The sequence below is a fragment of the Trichechus manatus genome, unplaced genomic scaffold, assembly GCF_000243295.1.
Source record: "Trichechus manatus latirostris isolate Lorelei unplaced genomic scaffold, TriManLat1.0 scaffold00102, whole genome shotgun sequence".
In the NCBI taxonomy this organism is placed as follows: domain Eukaryota; kingdom Metazoa; phylum Chordata; class Mammalia; order Sirenia; family Trichechidae; genus Trichechus; species Trichechus manatus.
Genome location: NW_004444038.1, coordinates 4,401,232 through 4,421,401, shown reverse-complemented (window position 1 = coordinate 4,421,401; position 20,170 = coordinate 4,401,232). Strand labels below are relative to the sequence as shown.

Below are 20,170 nucleotides of genomic sequence, written 5' to 3'. Positions count from 1 at the left end.
AGACCGAAGTAGGAGGAGGAGGAGGAGAAGAAGAAGGAGAAGGAGAAGGAGGAGGAAGAGGAGGAGAAGTGGAGGAGGAGGAGGGGAGGCGCTCTGGTCGCCGTCAGTGGGCAGCGGAGACGCGGCATGCCCCTGGCAGTGGAGAGCCGGCTGTCCTCGGCGGGGCCATGGGGACCCGCGCTCTGACAATGCCGGGGTGACAGGAGCGGCGCCAGGACCCCGCCACCTCTGCCATCACCTCCTGCACCCAGCCTCCCCACCGGCCACCAGCACCAGGCTCCTCCGCCTCTCTCCCTCTCTCTCTGCATTGTTGGCTCCCACTCGACAGAGCATGGGGTCTGCTGATGATTAGGTCGGAAGCAAGTCACCTCCTCCTCCAAAGCCTGGTGATCCTTCTGTAGGCAAGAGAAGAGAGAGAGAAAAGAGGGAGAGAGAGAAAGAGAGAGGGAGAGAGAGAGAAGAAACGGGAGGAGGCGATAAGGAAATCGAACCCTTTAAGTCAATGCATATTGCGGTGAGACCGGGACAGGAGCCCTCACGGTGGAGTCGGCCGGGGCTGTGCGTTCCCAAAATATGACCAGGGGTGCTTGGATGTGTCGGCAGTATGACGACGGCTTAAAAATCTGGTTGGCGGCACCCCGGGAGAACGAGAAACCGTTCACCGATTCGGAGAGGGCTCAGAAATGGCGACTGTCTCTGGCATCTCTCTTGTTTTTCACAGTCCTGCTCTCTGATCACTTGTGGTTCTGCGCCGAGGCCAAACTGACCCGGACCCGGGACAAGGAGCAGCAGCAGCAGCAGCAGCGGCAGCAGCAGCAGCGGCAGCGGCAGCAGCAGCAGCGGCAGCGGCAACAGGAGCCCTCCTGGCCCGCGCTCCTGGCCAGCATGGGGGAGTCCTCGCCCGCCGCCCAGGCACACAGACTCCTCTCCGCCTCCTCGTCCCCCACCCTGCCCCCCTCTCCGGGAGACGGCGGCGGCAAGGGCAACCGAGGCAAAAACAACCGGAGCAAGGCTCTTTTTCTAGGAAACTCTGCCAAACCCGTGTGGCGCCTGGAGACTTGTTACCCCCAGGGCGCCTCTCCGGGCCAGTGCTTCACCGTGGAGGACGCGGACGCCGTGTGCGCCAGGAACTGGAGTCGGGGGGTGGCGGCCGCGGGGGAGGAGCAGCAGGTGAGAGGGAAGCACCAAACTCCGCTCTGGAACTTGTCGGATTTTTACCTTTCGTTTTGTAATTCCTACACACTTTGGGAGTTGTTCTCGGGGTTGTCCAGTCCCAACACTTTGAACTGTAGTCTGGATGTGGTGCTTAAGGAGGACGGCGAGATGACCACCTGCAGGCAATGCGTCGAGGCGTACCAAGACTACGACCACCACGCTCAGGAGAAATACGAAGAGTTTGAAAGTGTGCTCCATAAATACTTACAGTCGGAGGAGTACTCGGTGAAGTCGTGTCCCGAGGACTGTAAGGTAGGAACAGTGGATTTTGTTACCCCCCTTTCTGCGCTTTTCTGTCTGTTCGCTGGGTTCTGGTATCTTCCGGTGTTTTTAAATGATTTTTTTTCCGCTGTGGTGGTTACCGTGGTTTTAAGAGCTTGACTTATTGCTTGAGTTAGGGATATCTGGTGAATTCCTGGTGGACTGATTTTTTTGGGGGGAGGGGGAGGGGGGAACTTGGAAGATCAGGGAAGACGCTGGTCTTCTGAGATGATAAAGCGAATGCTATAATTTATTTCTTAGAGCTATGCAGTTAGCTCAAACTCTGTTACCTTTCTTAAAAACTGGAATTTGAATGTCGGTTTTTAGGAAGCCAGTGACGGGGCTGCATGCTGACGACCGTATCTAAAGTCAGACTAGTCAGAAGCAGCATGTATGGTTTGGCAAATGGACTTAGGCACCTGAACTCTCTTGTAACGCCATTAATAAATTGGTTGACTAGCAGGACGATGGAAAGTTTTTGTAGCGGCTTAAGTAGGGTTAAGAAAAAGCATTTTATCTGTTATTACAGGAGTTGTAGTGGTTTAGAAAGTCTGGGGGCCTGTATTTTCTTCTTGGGCTTGTAAATAATCATTGATCTGAGACTCACTGCGAGTGGCAAGTTGTAATTGAATATCTAGTGAACGATTATCATTGTTGGTTTATTTATCAGACACCTTATGTAATTAGCTTGAATTTTCAGGATGCTCTCCAGAATTACTGACTGGCAAATGCTTGATGTTATGAGCTAACGTTTACTGAACTCTTTAACTTGTATTATATTCAACCGGTCACTGTTGACTATATAAAGAATATAACCCTTGCTGATTGGCAAAGAAGTGTATGCAACTTCCTTAAGAAATGACTGATGACACCATCAGTGCCTATACTGAGTGTCGCTATCCGTGGTGCTGAAACGAGGTTTTGTCCAAGAATTCTGTTGAAGATGAAGATACTGCAGTGACCTTTAAGTAGCAAAGCAATGCAAAGCAATGATGACAGAATCTCAGTAAGTCTTAATGTTTTAAAGATAACTTCTTTACCAACAGTAAAAATGGTATTGCTTTTCACAAAAGAAATAATACCCCACATCCTATCTCTTCTTATCTCTTCCCTATTCTCCCAACCTGATACAAGACACCTGTCTCTCTGCCTCCCTTGCTTTTGACAGGGAGACAGTGATGGGAAACTGCAGTCAAGGGAAGTATGGGTCAAACGGTTTTGTGACGTTTTGACAAGAAAACTAGCATAAAAGATACCTGTTAAAAATGAACATAGTTCAAGGGCTGTGTTTTAGCTTGGGTTGACTAGTGCTTTTGATGATTAAGCTGATGCAGACTCACTCTGTTTTGTCAACATTCTTTAAGAGCAGAAATGAAGATACACTTTGAAAATAGCAATGTTAAGTCATAACATTAATTTAGAATGTTACTTCACTTGATAATTGCATCTTAAACTTAACTACTTTTTTTTTTTTTTTTAAACCACACAACCATACCTCATGCCTGGAAATTAGAATTACTCTTAATGGTACAAATAATAAAGAACGACTAGTGTGTGTATTGCAGTTATTTATTGCGACAAGATATGTTGCACTGAAATTGTAAAGATGAGGAGACTACTGTCTTCTAATTCCACCGCTAATAAAAAGGTTGAAGATGTTTCGGTATGGGTATGTCTTGAAGCTTATTTAAGAGTGCTACCTTGTAATAGTTTAAATTTGCCTGCTTCCCTGAATGTAAACACTCATAGCGATTTCTAATAATTTCCATTTGCAAATTTTAAATATTTAAAAGATAGTCCATGTTGCCACATAGACTGCGGCATACTTCAGAATAAGCATGTCAAATATATCTTTGTTCAGAAGTCCAAATAAATATATAATAAATGCCTTTTCCCCATGACCTGAATTAATTCTCAACTTTGTATCATAGCCATAAGGCCTATGTAGTGTGGGTTAAACTGATTTATAATGTTACAGACTAGTTCTGGATTATATTTTTATACAAAGGAGTAATTGTTAAACTGTATACACAGAAGCACATTATAAACACCCTAACTCCTTAAAAAAAATCTTCACGTTGAAAAGTAAATACAGGCATTTGAGTTTCTCATTGCCATTTCGCATTGAAGCAGCTTGTATTGTCTGTTTTCATTTAATAGACTTTGACCAATAGGATACTTTACAGCCGTTAGGCATATGTAACCATCATGAGACATATATTGTCCTGTATTGCAGGCACCTTTCACAAACATTAACCAGTTTGAGAACATAGTTTGGTTTGCATAATGTGCAATTTGAAAAAAAAAAGGCAGTTCTTATGTGCTTATTTATTTTCGTGTCCTGTACTATAGACTCTCAAAGAAATAGTTTCATTAAAAAAAAAGAAATTTAAATGTCTTACAATTCTTTTTACTTAAATGTTGAACCTAAAATGTTATTTTGATTTTGATTAACTACTATTGTGCATACAAGCCACTGTACAGAGGTAGATTACATCTGCAAATACATCTCTTTTTATATTCTACATCTCGATCTATTATTTTCAAATCATATTTTACTTCTCTACAAAATAAACAGTCTGATCTAACTGGCTATGCTGATAATCATTTTTATTAACTATTTTATTATTAATAAGGGCAAAGCCACTCTCGTAACCATATTTCATGACCTGGATTTATGTTTTTTATATTTTTGCTCTAAAGAAAACTACTGATTTATGATCTGTGTTTCATCTTTATAGGGAAACACCCAGAATTTTATATTAACTTTAGATGCCTTTTGTTGTACTGACTAAAGAATGAATGTTTTTCCTTTGGACTTGTAACTGGGTCAAACTGGTAGCTATATAGGGCATAGCTACAAAGTCTTTGAATAATTGCTGTTATTTATTGGTTTTAATCACTTTTATTAGGTAAGGTAGTGTCAGCATATACAAGGTGAATTAAAGTATAAAGAAAAGAAAATCAAGCAGTATTCTCAGTCTCATCCCCCCCCCATATAAATCATAATCCATTAAGATAATTTGCCTTGCTATATTGAATACATAGGAACAAGCATACAGATAATTATTTCAAACAAAAAGCACTTTAATTGCAATGATCTGAGCTATTGCCTCTATTTTCAATTCTCAACTTCCTTTTCAAAGTTTCGTCTGCTGTATAACCCTCACATTGACTAGACACCGAATATTTAGTTGTTTACTGTATATAAGTTTATATTGTGAAAATACTACATCAGTACCAGTGAAAACGTACTCTAGACCAGTGACCTTTAGAATCACATTACAGTCTCCTGGCGAGCTTTCAGAAAACAAGCCTGGGACTGCCCCCATTCCCATCCCCAAGAGATTCTGATTCAGTTGGGCTAGGTTGTGGCGTGCTCGTAGGGATCTTGTAAAGTTTCTCACGTTCCTCTGGGTTTCTGTTGCGCAGTCAAGATGGAGAACCACCGTTGTCATTGACAACTAATGTGGAAACACTTTTCATCATATATGTCTCAGTAGGACAGAATAATCCCATTTGCTCAGCTGATGAGAGTGGAATTCAGACAGATATGTTTAAACATGGTAAAGGCAACCAGGCATAGCCAGAGGTCAGGGAAGCAAATACGGGGTGAGCAGACGAAGGAAGCGGCTGAGAAGAGAACTGGGTGAAAGGGTTAGGGGACGCGGCAGAGAACACGGAGACAGTGAGAAGATGCGGAGAGGACCAGGGCTCTCAGTGGGTGGGGGGGTCTGCTGGCTGTGACTCTTCTGGTTCTGGTCAGGATGGACTGATTCCACTGGTGTTCACCTAACGGGCTGGGAGCACGTGCACAAGAATTGAGTGGCTGCCTTTGTGAGACTAATCAGCTGTTTGGTTTTTGTCCCGTTGTTTTTGCCTCTAATTTTAGTCTCTAGAAATTGCTAAAATGAAGATTTTTTTTTTTCAGAAGTGTATCATTGGTTTTGTGAGAAAACCTGTTGAATTTTCATAATATCTCACATGCTCCTAGGGTCTATTCTTTCTCTGTCTATTCCCTTTTTTAAACTCAGAAAGTTACTCATCTTCATTGTGTGTGGGATGGGGGGGGTGCGGGGAGGGGTGGCAATGAGAATTTTTTTTTTAACTTCTGTGAGTCTGGAATAACTAGGTAACATTCATATAGTTTTTTGAAGATACAAACTACTGAGTAGTCAGAGATTAGAACTTAACTTAGGAATTTGTTATAAAGGAGCGTATAATTGTTCTGATTTGAAGTGATTGCGACAGCAGACTTTTTTTTTTAAATAACATTTTAGGTTACAAGATACTGTGAAAAATTAAAACCAGGTTTTCTCTAATAAGAAATTAAATATGTTCTCAATCCAGCAGCGAAATTTCTTTACTGAAATGTTCAAATTTACTCTGATTCTTTAAACCTAAAGAACAAATGTCTTTTTTTGTGGTTATCACTGTGGTTATAACCGTAACTTAGGGTATCATTAATAAGTGATACCTTATACTTGAATGAATGAACATATTTAATTCTGGGATGACTTGAGGTACTATTAGATGATATTTGATTTTTCCCTTGGTAGTCCGATTCTACGTTCAGTCATTATAAACGAAATGTTGTAGAAGCTACCACAGATGGTTAGAAAAAAAAATCCTGTGAAAAGTAGAAGTTTGGTAACTGTTTAAATACTGTTACCTATCTTAAGCCCATTGCTGTCCAGTCAATTCCGACTCATAGCGACCCTATAGGACAGACTAGAACTACCCCGTAGGGTTTCCAGGGTGCACCTGGTGGATTCGAACTGCCAGCCTTTTGGTTAGCAGCTGTAGCTCTTAACTACTACACCACCAGGGTTTCCGTTACTGATCTTAGCAGAAATGTATCCATACAGATAGGTGTGCTGGGCGAATGCGATAATACATCTCCTTTTAATCGCTTCTACGGAAATACAGAGGAAAAACAGACTTTGTGTGCCAGCTGCCACCCTGCACAGGAAGGACAATGGGCTCTAGTCAGAACCGTGGCATTGATGGCTTTGTTTTTCAGTCTCTTCACCCTTCGGTTTTCGCTCTTCCTTGTAAGTGTATGTTCTTTCTGTCACCTGGCTGTGTCCTTTATGTCCCCAGGAAGCTGCATTTCTATGGCCTATGTCCCAGGTGAAACCCAAGGTTCAAGATTGTTTCCTTCCTTCTCTGTGCTGCCGCTGCCATCAAAGCTGATGAGTTTTATGCCTCTTTCTTGCAAAACTATCACTGACTTGGTTTATTTGAAAAGAAAATTGAACTAAGATGTACACAGATGAGCATGACAGTGAATTAGCCCTTTCAGAGAATGATTTCAATCACTAATATAAACGTAAGTGCTGAAAGGAAGCTTCAGTAGTAGCTAACAAGCTTTCAAGCTTATTGGATGTCAGGAGCTGTTCTAATTGATTAAATTCTCATGTCAACTCTATGAGGTAGGTATTATCACCCATTTTACAGATGAGTAAGTTGACGACATCTTACAATATCCCAAGATCAACCAGCTGCTTAGTGTTAAAGTTCATTTCAGCACTTTAATATATTTTCTTTTTCCTTTTTATTATGGGCATTTTTAAAAATGAAGAGATTAGTATAATAACCCCACAAATATCTGTCTCATAGATTTAATGTTTTTTTAAAAAAAATTTCCATATTTGCTTATTTTATTTACTTATTTTCAACTTATCATAAAAAACATTTTAAACGTGATACATAAGATCACAGAAATTTGGGAGTCATGGGCATCTGGGATGGAGGGCCACGAATTCCAGGTTCATCTTTTTAAAGGCCCAGGGGAGATACACTTAAACCAAACCTGTTGTCGTCGAGTTGATTCTGTGTCAGTGACAAAGAGGAAGACCCTCAAGGAGATGGACTGACATAGTGGCTGCAACAATGGGCTGAAGCACAGCAATGATTGTGAGGATGGTGTAGGGCCAGGCAGTGTTTCGTTCTGTTGTCTACAGGGTTGCTATGAGTCAGAACAGACTGGACAACGTACCAACAACAACAACAAGGGGAGATACTAATATGAATAAATGGTATGAAGATAAGCAGAACACTTAGGCTTCTGATTTGAGTTTTAGAGTCGTTGCAGAAAGGATATTTGGAAGGTTTTGGTAGGAGGAAAACAAAGTCTGAAGATCTGTGATATTTCCTTACACCAAATTTGTAAGTTCAGTAAGGTACACTCATTTTCTGTTTGAGATTTTGAAATAAAAGTTCCATTTTTACATGATTGTTTGAAAAAAGCTGTTTGAGTTTTTTAGTTGAGAATTGTCCATATAGTGCCTAACATCTGCAACATTTAGAAGTCTGAACTTTTACCTCTCATTTTTGAGAGTGAGCAATTCCAACTGGAGCAAAGAGACATTCTTTTCAATTCCTTAAACTATTCTGTTTCATAATAGGTTACATTTCCAAAGGTGGAAAAATTCACAGATAGGCGCATCAATGATGCCTGGGTCAAACTATGGATCTGATCTCTTTAAACACAGAAATGGCCATGAAATCCTGAGGCTCAATCTCTACCTAGATGTTTGATATTATATATGTGAGTTGGAGATAAGTGCTGCATCATTTGGTTTTGAGAATCAAAGACACATATAACATGCTTGACACAGGCTCAGGTATTTAAAAAACACTTGCTTACTAGTGATTGCTGTCTACTTAGTTATTACCGACATTGTATGTGTTATTAAACCCATCATATATAAGAAAAGGAAACCCTGGTAGCATAGTGGTTGAGAGCTACAGCTGCTAACCAAAAGGTCAGCAGTTAGAATCCACCAGGCGCTCCTTGGAAACCATATGGGACAGTTCTACTCTGTCCTGTAGGGTCACTGAGTCAGAATGGACTCAACGGCAATGGGGTGTTTTGGTTTTACATATGAAAAAACTGAGGCTTATCAAAATGAAATAATTTACCTCTGGCCATATAGATATGTAGGTGCAGTCAAGATTTTACGTCATATTTGTCTATTTCCAACCTTCATGGTTTTTTTTTTTTCCTTTTAATTATTATATTATACTGCTTCTCAGTCCCTCAGGCCTTGAATAGGTGTTTAGAGTATAGAGATGATCAAGATAAGATCATTGACCAAAACAATCTCAAGCCTATTTTCAGACCAGCGAATAAACAATTATAATACAATGCGATAAATTAGTTATTGACCGAGATCGGAAGTACCTCAAATTGCTGGATACCATTAGGAAATGCTTCACAGAGGAGGTGATGTTAGATCCGGGTTTTGAAGCGTAAAAAGAGTTTCTTGTGCAGCCATGGAGAAAGGGTTTAAAGGCAATGGAAAAGAACTTGCGAAGGTACACGGTGGGAGGAGAAACTGAGCATTCCACTGTGACTATGAGTGAGATGTGTCCAGGGCAGTGGGAAATAACTAGGGAGAAGTTAGTGCTTGGTTGTGAAGGAGCATTTATCCCATGCTAAGGTCTTTGAATTTCATTCTCTGTGTGAGAAAATATTGGAGAGGAATTTTAATCAAGGCAGTGACATGGGACTGTTTGTTTTTCTCAGAAGTTAGCTCTAGAACAATGTGACAATGGGTTGGAGTAGGCTGAAGTGATGTCAGAGAGACCACTTCAGAAGCTGCCATCTTCCTTAGGAGTAAAATGGTGGTCTTCTAAAATCAGCACTCTCCAACAGAACTTTCCATCACAATGTAAATGTTTTATAATCTGCCCTGTTACTATGGTAGCCACTAGTTACGTGTGCATTCAAAATATGGCTAGTACGAATGAGGAGCTGAATTTTAAATTTTATTTAGTTTTTATTAGTTTGAATTTAAATAGCCTCACATGGATAGTGGAGCAGCCCTGGTGGCTGTGAGTCAGAATTGACTAGACAGCAGTGGTTTTGGTTTCTTTTTTTTTTTTTTTTGGTTTACGTGCATAGTGGTTACCATATTTGACAATAACATCTGGGATGGATGGCCACGAATTCCAGGTTCATCTTTTTAAAGGCCCAGGGGAGATAAACCTAAACCAAATCTGGTGCTGTCAAGTCGATTCCAGGTCAAGGAGATGGATTGACACAGTGGCTGCAACAATGGGCTCAAGCATAACAACAATTGTGAGGATGGTGCAGGGCCAGGCTACTTCAGTGGCTGTAATTGGAGAAGAAAGGCTAGATTCTGGAGACTTTTCTGAGCTCAAATTGACAGTATTTGGGAACTGATAGCTACGTAGAGGGAGGATATGATTCAAGTTTTGTAAAATGTGAGGAGGAGTGGATGTTAATGCTATTTAATGAGATAGGAAATACAGGAGGAAGAATAATTTGGGATTGAGGTTGGTGAATGAAATAAGGAATTAATTTTCGGAGATAATGATATCAGGGGCATTTGTCCAGTGGACTGTATGCCATGTGAGTAGGGAGTTTGGGTGTGAAGTTCACTCTATACCTGTGGATTTGATCCTAGAAGTTGCGGACAGAGATGAGATAATGTAACAAAAACAATGTGGGGGGTGCCAAGCATCCTGAGGAAGATCAACATTTAATATTTTGAGCAGAGAGGGAACCAATGAAAGAGACTAAGATGGGAACAGCGATAGAGGTAGAAGTAGAGGGAGAGGGAGAGATTGTTGTTAGCTACCGTAGTGTCTGCTCTGATTCTTGGTGACCTTATGAATGAAAGAAACATTCAGAATGACACACTGCCTGGTCCTGGGCCACGTTCATGATCATTGGTATATTTGAGTCAGCTGTTGAGGCTATTGTGTCAGTCCATCTTCTTGAGGGTTTCCGTCTACTTCACTGCCCTTCTGCTTTATCAAGCATGATGCCCTTTCCTAGTGATTGGTCTTTCCTGTTGATGTGTACAAAGTGAGTCAAAGTCTTGCCATCCTTGCTTCTAAAGAATGTTCTGCTTGTATTTCTTCTACGATTGATTTTTGTTTTTCGGCGGTGCCCGGTATATTCAGTATTCTTTGCCAACACCAGGGTTTGAACGCATCAGTTCTTCTCCTGTCTTCCTTTTTCACTGTCCAACTTTTGCATGCATATGAGGTACATGAAAAGATCATGGCTCAGGTTAGACGTGCTTTAGTCATCAAAATGACATCTTTGCTTTTTAGAAAGTTTTTTTTAAAAGTTTTAAAGAGTAAAGATGTTTTAAAAAGTAGAGATGTTTTAAAAAAGTAAAGAGATAGAGAGGGGAAGAGAGAGAGAATGAATCCGGAGGATATGATAACATGAAAGGCAAAAGGAAGGATTTTAAGAGCGAATCAGTCTGGAGTGTTCCATGTTCCTGAAAAGACGTAGGATGAAGGCTAGTTTACTGAATTTGGCAATTAATCTTTGTGACCTTACAAGACCAGTTTCAATAGAATGATAAGAAAAGACATCAAATTGTGATGGATTAAGGAATAAGTTGGAGTTGCAGAAAGAGTAGTCAAAATTACTATTATGTTTGGCAGTAAATAGAAGAATGGAATAAGTGGGAAGATATGACTTTAAAGAAATAAATGTTTTATGATGAAAAAAACTTTAGAATATTTGTAGCTTTTGATGTAGGACCCAGATGGGAGGGTGAAATGAAAAGCACCCGGTTCAGAAGGAAATAATTATGTTACAAGATTCCAATGAAGAGGTAATGGTATCCATCTATTGCTTAGCCTTGGGGAGGAGAAGTAGTTGTATCTTATAGACCCTGCTGTATATCTAAGACTCTATTTTTCTGTTTATGTTTTAAATGGGAACAATGATTTACTTTTAGGAAGTCAGAGAATAAACACAATTATCAACTTTAATATGCTTAAACGAAGTAGAAAACTCATTTATATTACATTTTGTTACGTTTTCAAATAATATAAAATAATTACTGGGTCAGTATGAAATCATAAACAATATATATGTATGCATTACTGTAAATTATTTTCTTTCAGAATATGGTCTCCTGGGATTCGATGGTATATTTATAGAACCAATTTAATTAAATATGGCTATCCCTTTCTAGGTTGTCTTAGAAAATAACTGATACATTTGATTAAGAAATCCAAAAACACAAATTATTTTTAACCACAATAGGAAAGTATAGTAAAATGGTTAAAAAACTGATCAAGGACAGACTGGGTTCAACTCCTATTTACTGGCAGTCTAAAACCAAACCCAAACCCATTACTGTTGAGTCTATTTTGACTCACATAGCAACCCTAGAGAACAGAGTAGAACTTCCCCATAGGGTTTCCAGGGAGCAGCTGGTGAATTCAGACTGTCAGCCTTTTGATTAGCAGCTGAGCCCTCAACCACCATGCCACCAGGGCTCAACTAGTGGTATGGTGTTGCCCAAGTTACTTAAAATGGTGATTCTAATACTCTGTCACAGGATGGTTGTGGGGAGGAAGTTATGAGGCTTACATGCATCTAAAAGGACCTAGCCTAGTCCTTTGATGATGCACAATAAATGGAAGCAATTCATTATTTTCATTTCTTCCTGATGGTATCATTTTAGAATAAATAAAACTATACGTATAAAACTCGTGGGAGAAATTAATAAAATTAATATAAATCTTTATTTAAGAGTTCCTGTAAATTTTATGGTAAATAACACTAATTCACAAGAGTTTTATATGCGGGCTTTTAATTTGCCTGGTAAAATCTTCTGATTTTTTGCATCTGTATTTATTCTGTTTCTCCAGAAAGGTAACACTAAATCATTTAACAACTCTAGAATAAAATGGAAAACGAAAGTTCAGCTGGACTAAAAATGCTCCCTTCAAACTTGATTTTTTTTTTTCCCCTCAGGGTTATTTCAGATTAAGTATTTAACATACGATGTTATATTTTCGACTGAGTAGATCAAGTTGATTTATCCCCAAGGCACTTGAGCATTTGTCTTTGGTTCACAAACTTTCCTTTCTGGAAGAAACAGTAGATAAAAAATTATAGTGAAAACATATGGGTAAGAATAGTTTTAGGAAAATTTCTGTGTTAGGTAGTCTGTATGACATGGCAAAGTCGTGGGCCTCTGATTACCATTGAAAAAAGTGCGGCCTTTGCCCTGTGCTGTAGCTGCATGGCTTTGTATTTTGTTCTTGTTGTTCCGTTCTCTGCTCCACCTCGCCTTTACCCAGCCTGCCTTTTAGTGATTTTTAGTAATGTTTAGTAAATTTATTGGGCAGTAGCAAATGGCCTTGACATTGATCTGGAGGTAGCAGAGCAGGATGGAGTGTCAGGGAGGCAGACATGGCAAGTGCCAGAGAGGGACAGCTGAGTGGGATGGAAGAAAACAACTGTCAGCCATGTGCCACAAATTAAAACATGATTATCCTGAGAGAAGACAGACAGAGACACGGTTTCTTCAACTTGAAAAAAATTGTCACGTAGGAGAGAAGTCTAACTCTCCAACATCTTTGTATCACTAAATGGAGCCCTGCTGGTGCAGTGGTTAAGAGCTATGGCTACTAACCGAAAGGTTAGTTTCTTAGCAAGCAGATGTTTGCTTCACATAAGGACGAGTGTTCTGTTAAAAGCACCGTACCTCTCCCACAGTGGAATGGCTTGTGAAGTGAGTCAGGAGCACGTTGCCATAGAAGATGGGAAAACATCATGGGAGTTGTCTGCCATGAGGTTCCAGGTTAGACCACAGGATTTTTAATATTCTCTCCAGCATCCTTTGGCGTAAAATGAGGTACCCAAAAGTGATATCTTTGTACAGTGAGATCGTACTTATTGCCAACCCCTCTCAAAGGTGAAATTCCATTACACAGAAAATGTAACAATTTTCTTATCCTAACACCTTACCCGTAGGAATAGTACTTTGTTTTTTAAAAAGGGAAGTCTTGACATCAAATAACCTGAACTTTAAATTATTTCTGTGGTTCCTAGTCATGTTATAATCAGTCTGAATAATAATAATAACAAAATAATGAATCAACTATATGTGCTTATCCTGGAGGTAGATAGAAACTAGACTAATCTATAATTGAATATATATATTTTTGGTTATTGCTGATATCAAGAATAAATACTTTATACTCTTCTGATCACAAACACATCAATCACTATTATGAACCCTCAAACAACCCTCTTGAGCAAAGCAGGACTCGGAAACGTGGTGGGACTTGGAAAGAAAAGATTCAGATTCTCTTTCTCCACTGGTTTCATAGCACTTCTTTTCACCTGTTAATTCATCCCGATATCCAGTTCTTTGGAGATATTTTCCATAGGATCGAAGTCACTGTATCAAAATCCCTGCTCTCATGGAATAGCACCCATAAAGCTGATAACTTGAGCATCCTTATTTATTTCCTTCAGTAGTCCAACAATGTGGGCACAATTCGCTTTCTCTGACAAATGGCATAACTAAGGCTTAGAGAAGTTAAGAAACGTGTCAACGTTCTCACGGACAAGTGTGGCCTAGGCAGAATTTAAACCTAGTCATGTGTAACTGATAATCCCATGGGTGTAACTTTAACTCTTATACTGCACACACTGGCACAAATATTTGCCATGTCTTTTTTTCCTTGAGGCGGTGGGTAGATGCCGGGGGAATGGATAGAATGCAGAATTCTTTGACACATAAAGTAAAATGTAACCTGCTTCATCTGGTTTTGTTTTTGTTGTTGTACCAGCAGCTTGTTAAGGAAAGAGCTTGGCTCCAAAAGCCAGAAAGGCCTAGATTTAAATGGTGGTTTCATCAATTCCTGTAAAATTGGGGTGCTCGTATTCAGTTTGGAGCCCTGGTGGTGCAGTGGTTAAGAGCTTGGCTGCTAATCAAAAGGTCACAGTTCAAATCCACCAGCTGCTCTTTGGGAACCCTATGGGGCAGTTCTACTCCTATAGGGTCGCTATGAGTCGGAATCGACCTGACAGCAATGGGTTTATATTCAGTTTGCGGTGTCACTGTGAAGAGGAACTGGCTAGATGTATCATTGTGTAGGTAGAAAAGGTGTATAATAAAGTGCTAATTGTCTTCCTGTCACTCAGGCTTCCAAGCTTTTCAGACAAGAGGCAATCCTGTCACACTGCACTGTGACAACACCTCCCTATTGTTGAGACACCAAGTTGGTTGGTGATGCTGACAGTCTTATCCATCCACGGCCAGTAATTTGTTTCTAATCAAAGTTGTCCTGCTGGTTTAGATCAACCTCCTGACAGAGATAATTTACATTTTAAAGGCACCGGTGATATATTTAGTCTTGGGAACCACAGTGACCCTAGAAGAGCCATCAGAGTCTGTCTGAAGAGAAAGGTCCGTCTGAATCTCAACCCTTTGAGAAACAGGATTTCTCCTACCTGTAGTGAGAACTTGAGACGTTGCTGTGGGAGGTCTAGCAAGACGAGAAGTTGCAAGGCACGTGTGCTTTCTGCAGCAATGGTTTCACGCTAACATCCAAGTAAAATAGTCAGGGAAAAAAGTGCCAGTGATCTTGCTGTTGCTGTAACTGGGAATCCTTACGTCTGATCTGTTTTGTGGAAGCTTGGCAAATTTTGGCAGGTCTCAGATATATTCTGTTTGTCCCATGATGTTTCTAAATATATATTGAATTTTTAAAAGTCAGTTATAAAAAAAATGAATCCTTTCATATCATTTCAGTTTAGACTTTTGAACTGTTCATTTTTATTCGACGTGTCTGAAAATTCCATTACAGCGGAGCAAATTCAAGTCTGAGGGAACACAATCTTCGTCAGCAAAGTTTGGCTTAATTCACTAATCTATGGATGGTTAGTAATTTTCAGCTGACACGGTTGTCAGCTGCTTGTCAGTGGACTTGACGTGTCTGTTCAATTACTCGGTTCTTTCAGATGATTAAAATAATTGCCCCAATCTCTAGATATTTTGATGGTTTGTTGTCCTTTAAGACTTAATGGGAAAAACAGGCCAATCTTGTATATGCTGCTTCACCAACATGGAGTCAAAGAGGCTATTTATTTATTCTTTGGCAAAAGAAACAAAAATAAAAGCATACACATGTTTTTTTGTTGGTTTGTTTAATTCTTGAAAAATAAACTTCTAATTTCCAAATAATTTTAGAGACTTAGAAAAGTTTATAAATTCCATTGATATCTGCCAGTCCCAATTCTTCAATTTACATTTCATATATGATATTTGAACTGTTCATAGTAAAATCTAAACTGTTTCCTTAAACCCTTAAGGATAAATCTTTAATGTTCTTCAATTATTTCATAAAGGTAGAGATTGAAAAGTGCCCCTAATCGCAGAAGTAGTTCTCACTATTGATGATTAGCCAGAATTTGCCCAAATTACACAGCCCAAAAAGCGGCACTGCAGACATACTTGGCAGAGTTCCCCCTCATTCCATTTAATTGCTGTTTATTGGATCTTCCTAACTCTATTTTTGGCTGTGTCCACAAATATTAAATAAATAAATAAATAAAATAAAAGGAGAAAAGGAAGACTAATAAATATCTACAAGCAGTTAAGACAAATACAAATTTACAGAGGTCTGAAACACTGTTAATCAATGTTTTTTGGCTGACAGTCTTTGTCAGAAATAAGAGACATTATATACGAGAGCAAATGGGCAACACTTGCCCAAAAGCAAAGTTGAGAAGGCAGGAAGGGACGGGAAAACTGCAGGAATGGATGGATACGGGGAACCTGGGTTGGAAAGGAGGAGAGTGCTGTAATGTTGCAGGGATTGCAACCAATGTCACAAAACAATCTGTGTATAGATTTTTGAATGGGGAACTAATTTATGATGTAGACTTTCTCCTAAAGCACACTGAAATTAAAAAAAAAAAAAAGAAAGAAAGAAGGTGCATCACTGATGGGGAGATGAGGCTCAGTTCTGTGTTATACTTTAGTTAGATGGGTACTTAATATTCTCACAGTATCCACTTTGAAATGCATTAGGGAGATGAGGCTCAGTTCCTCTGTGTTGTACTTTAGTTAGACGGGTACTTAATGTTCTCACGTAGCCTCTTTGAAATGGAAAAGTCAAATCTGAATTTCTTTTACAACTTGATAGTATTAATAATATTCCAACAATATGTCTGTAGACACTACACAACACTCAATAATTCCTTGTTTTTATCCCCCCATGTCAAGACTAGAATAGATGCGTTGTAGGAAAGCTCATGCATGATAAATATAGTTTAGGGGTAAAAATCGTGTATTTATCCAAACACATTAATTTGTCTGAATGGCCTGACCTATGAGATACATGGAACAAGATGAAGTAGCTGAAATGATGCTGCAGATGCAACAGGGAAAACACAGAATGGTATCTGAGAGTTCCCACTTCCTGCCCTTGACCGTTTCTAACAGTCTTCTCTTGTCAGTGTGATGCTGTCTCCATTGTGGGCTATCTCGTATGGCCCTGGGCCTATTCTTAGCCTACTGTAATTCTTTTTTTAAATATCAAGATTCATTTAGTGTGGTAAATTATTAAAGGGAATTTTCCAAGGGGCTGTTCAGAGGAGTTCCTCTGAATTCTGCAATGGTGAAGAACCATCTGTGGAGCTGAGGATGTTTGTTGTGGAAGGAGCAGGTGAATCAGCAGGATCAAATACCTGTCAGCACTAAAGACAATGCAGCCATGTTCTCTGAATGCTCACAGTGATTATTTGCAAAGGATATGATAATTGTCATCCAGATGCGTTAAAAGATGCTGCATAAAGAACATTTTAATAAGTTAATTTGTGATCATTGCCTCTGAGAGGGCATTTTGTCATATAATTTTGTGTTCTAATGGAAAGAAACATATTATAGTCTTTTAAAAAATAGATCTTTAGTGGAAACTGTTCCTGGTTAATGTGAATGCTGTTATTATATAGCAATAGTAATTTAGACACTGAGATAGGAGATGTCCAACAGCGCACCGAGTTGAGAAAGGAATAACTAATCAGGCATTTCATCATGTGTGACTCATATGTTGACCTTAAAAATATACAAAACTCATAAATAAACAGTAACTGTTAAAGTAAGAGGAGGAGGAAATCTGAGGGAAAACAGAGGAGAATATTTGTCTCTCTCTTTCTGGACTCCTGCTAATGAGAATAAGTATCGAAGGGCATTTAAGTCTCTTTATCTAAAATTTATTTTGCCCATGATCTGTTACTGAAAAAAAATCTCAGTCACACATGTTCCTTTTCAAATAGTCTCATTTCAGCCTACAGGTAAAAATTAGATTTTACTCAGAGCCTTGAAATCAGGACAGCATTGCACTTCCAACCTCACATTGTCCGTCTCACTTGCCTCTGGAAAAGTCATTGTTTCCTTCTTAAAATACAGTAGACTCTGAGTCAGATAATTACAAAATACCAATTTTATAAAATACGGTATTTGATATCTTTGTTGCTGAAAGCAGAGCTTTTTATATAGGAAATATAAACAGAATATTTTATTTGTACATGCTTCTTTATGGCTAATTATGGGTTTGAAAAGTAATACACAGCAGTGTAATTACTCCAGAGCTAGCAGTTGGGATGTATTATCTCCTTAGCCTGGCCATTTAAAGAAAGAAATAACAATTCATTTGTGAGTCTTTTCCCAGAAGCAATTTTTTTTTTTTTCCAGCCGTTGCTGTCTTCCAAATTTAGAATACTTTAAAAATATATATCACTGTTTGGTTCAATGGCTCACCTTACAAATTGTAAGAAACTGGAAGGAAATAACCATACCATTTGGGGGACTAAACTTAGGAAGACATTAAAACAGAGAAGATTCCACTCAACAGAAAAGAGCAAGAGAGATTGACGACATTATAGCAACTCATTTGATTAATTCCAGCATTGGGATGAAAGTTGCAGATATTTTTTTACTCACTACAAAATCCTATTTGGATAATTTAACATAAATGTTGAAAGCAGCAAGATATTTATATCAGCTGAGAAATCACGTGGACAGGTCATATAGTTCGAAAAATTCAAATCACATTCAAGAATTTTAAAATATCACTTTCCAAACATTATCTGTATTATGGAATGGGCTAGAGTATTACCTATAAAACAAGGGAGATATTACATTCCTCATGGTCATTCAGGAAAACGTAGTACTCATATAGAAACAAATATAAATAACTAATGTGACTGCTTTGATAAGATGATTTGAAGATAGTTTGATACCAGTCAACAACTCAAGGATGTGGAAAATAACTAAGATAAACTTATTTATCTCTTTTCATAACTATAAGTGTTTTAACTACATTTAACTTTTAAATTTTAATTTGACTTATGGAAAGTCAGCAAAGTTATGCCCAAAACTGGAGGGAAGTTTTCTTCTCTGCTAAGATAATAATAATTAACAACTAGCACTTAGTGTTGGTGCCAGGCCAATTTATTTAATTCTGTTAGGTAGGTTTTACAACTGTCCCCATTTTGCAGGTAAGAAAACCAAGGCTTAGGACACAAGGCTCTTAATAAGGCTCTTAACAACTATTTTACATTTGTTTTCTGTCACTATGGTATAAAACTAGTCCTTACTTTCAAAGATTATAGATATTGAAAAAGGAAGAAAGTAAGAAATCACTGTAAATATTAGCTTTAAACAATTCCAGCAATGCATGCAGATAATTTACATGATAAACCTATAAAACACATTTTGTGCTTATAGACCCCAAAACCAAAGCAAACCCACTACCGTAAAGTCAATTCCAGTTCATAGCGACTGTCCCGTCCATTTGCTTCTCCTGTTAGGTTTTGAGACTGTTCTTCAAGATAGAGCTATGTCTTACTCATTTTTGTCTAATTAATCACAAAACAAACAAACAGAAAGAAAGAAAATGAAAAAACAACAAAAATGAATGAGCTTCTGTTGGTTATAAAACATGGCTGCAGATTCTTTGCTACTCCTCCAACTGAGAGGGTGCAAGCATGCCCTCCCTTTGAATCTGGGCATGATTGTGACTGCTTCAGCCAGAGGAATGGGGCAGAAGTGATACTCTGTGACTCCACGGTAGGTGATAACAAAGCTATGCAGTTTTCACTTTGTTTGCTAGAACATGCATTCTTGGAGCTTTGAGCTGTCATGTAAGAAGTTCCATTAACCCAAGACCACCATGCTGTGAAAGAAAGGCCATGGGTAAGTGTTCTTGTAAACAGTCTTAGTTAAGCCCAGACTTTGAGTCCTCACAGGCCAGACATTAGATATTTGAGTTGAGAAACCTCCAGAAGATTCCAGCTCTGCTCACTTAAGTCACCTTGAACTATTCAACTCTCTCCAGCCAAAACCTCAGTTTTTTTTTTTTTTTCCCCCCAGGTGAATTTAAATTACATTAGTCCAACAGGGATAGAAAATACCAAGTTAAATTAAGGGGAGGGAGGTAAGATTGAAAGATGAAATTTAGACAGTCAAAAGTGGCTTAGTTCTGGGATAGACTTTGAATTCTATTTTGTATTTTTATCAAAATGTTTTGTTTGTGGAAACTTTTCTTTTGAACTTTTTATTGTACTTTCGGTGGAAGTTTACATAGTAAATTAGTTTTCCCTTCAATAATTCATATACAAATTGTTCCATAACATTGGTTGCAATCCCTGTAATATGTCAACACTCTCCCCATTACCACCCTGAGTTCCCCATTTCTATTTGTCCAGTTTTCCTGTCTCTTCTTGCCTTCTCATCTTTGCTTTGGGGCATATGTTGTCCTTTTGGTATCAAGTAGATGATTACTCTAGGGAGTACTTTCCTCATGTGTGTTATTGTTTATTTATAAGCCTGTCTATTATTTGGCTGAAAGGTGATCTCTGGCAGTGGCTTCAGTTCCACATTAG

The 20,170-nt window shown here is 38.9% G+C and overlaps 1 protein-coding gene across 1 annotated transcript in view; it reads left to right on the top strand.

Annotated features, from left to right (window-relative positions):
* The first annotated feature begins 95 nt into the window (after positions 1 to 95).
* NALF1 (NALCN channel auxiliary factor 1) overlaps positions 96 to 20,170 on the top strand; it is a 719,112-nt gene continuing 699,037 nt past the window's right edge. Inside the window, exon 1 of the mRNA XM_004382935.1 lies at positions 96 to 1,467. Coding sequence (XP_004382992.1) covers positions 574 to 1,467 — 894 coding nt within the window. The 5' untranslated portion in view covers positions 96 to 573. The remainder of the gene's footprint in view (positions 1,468 to 20,170) is intronic.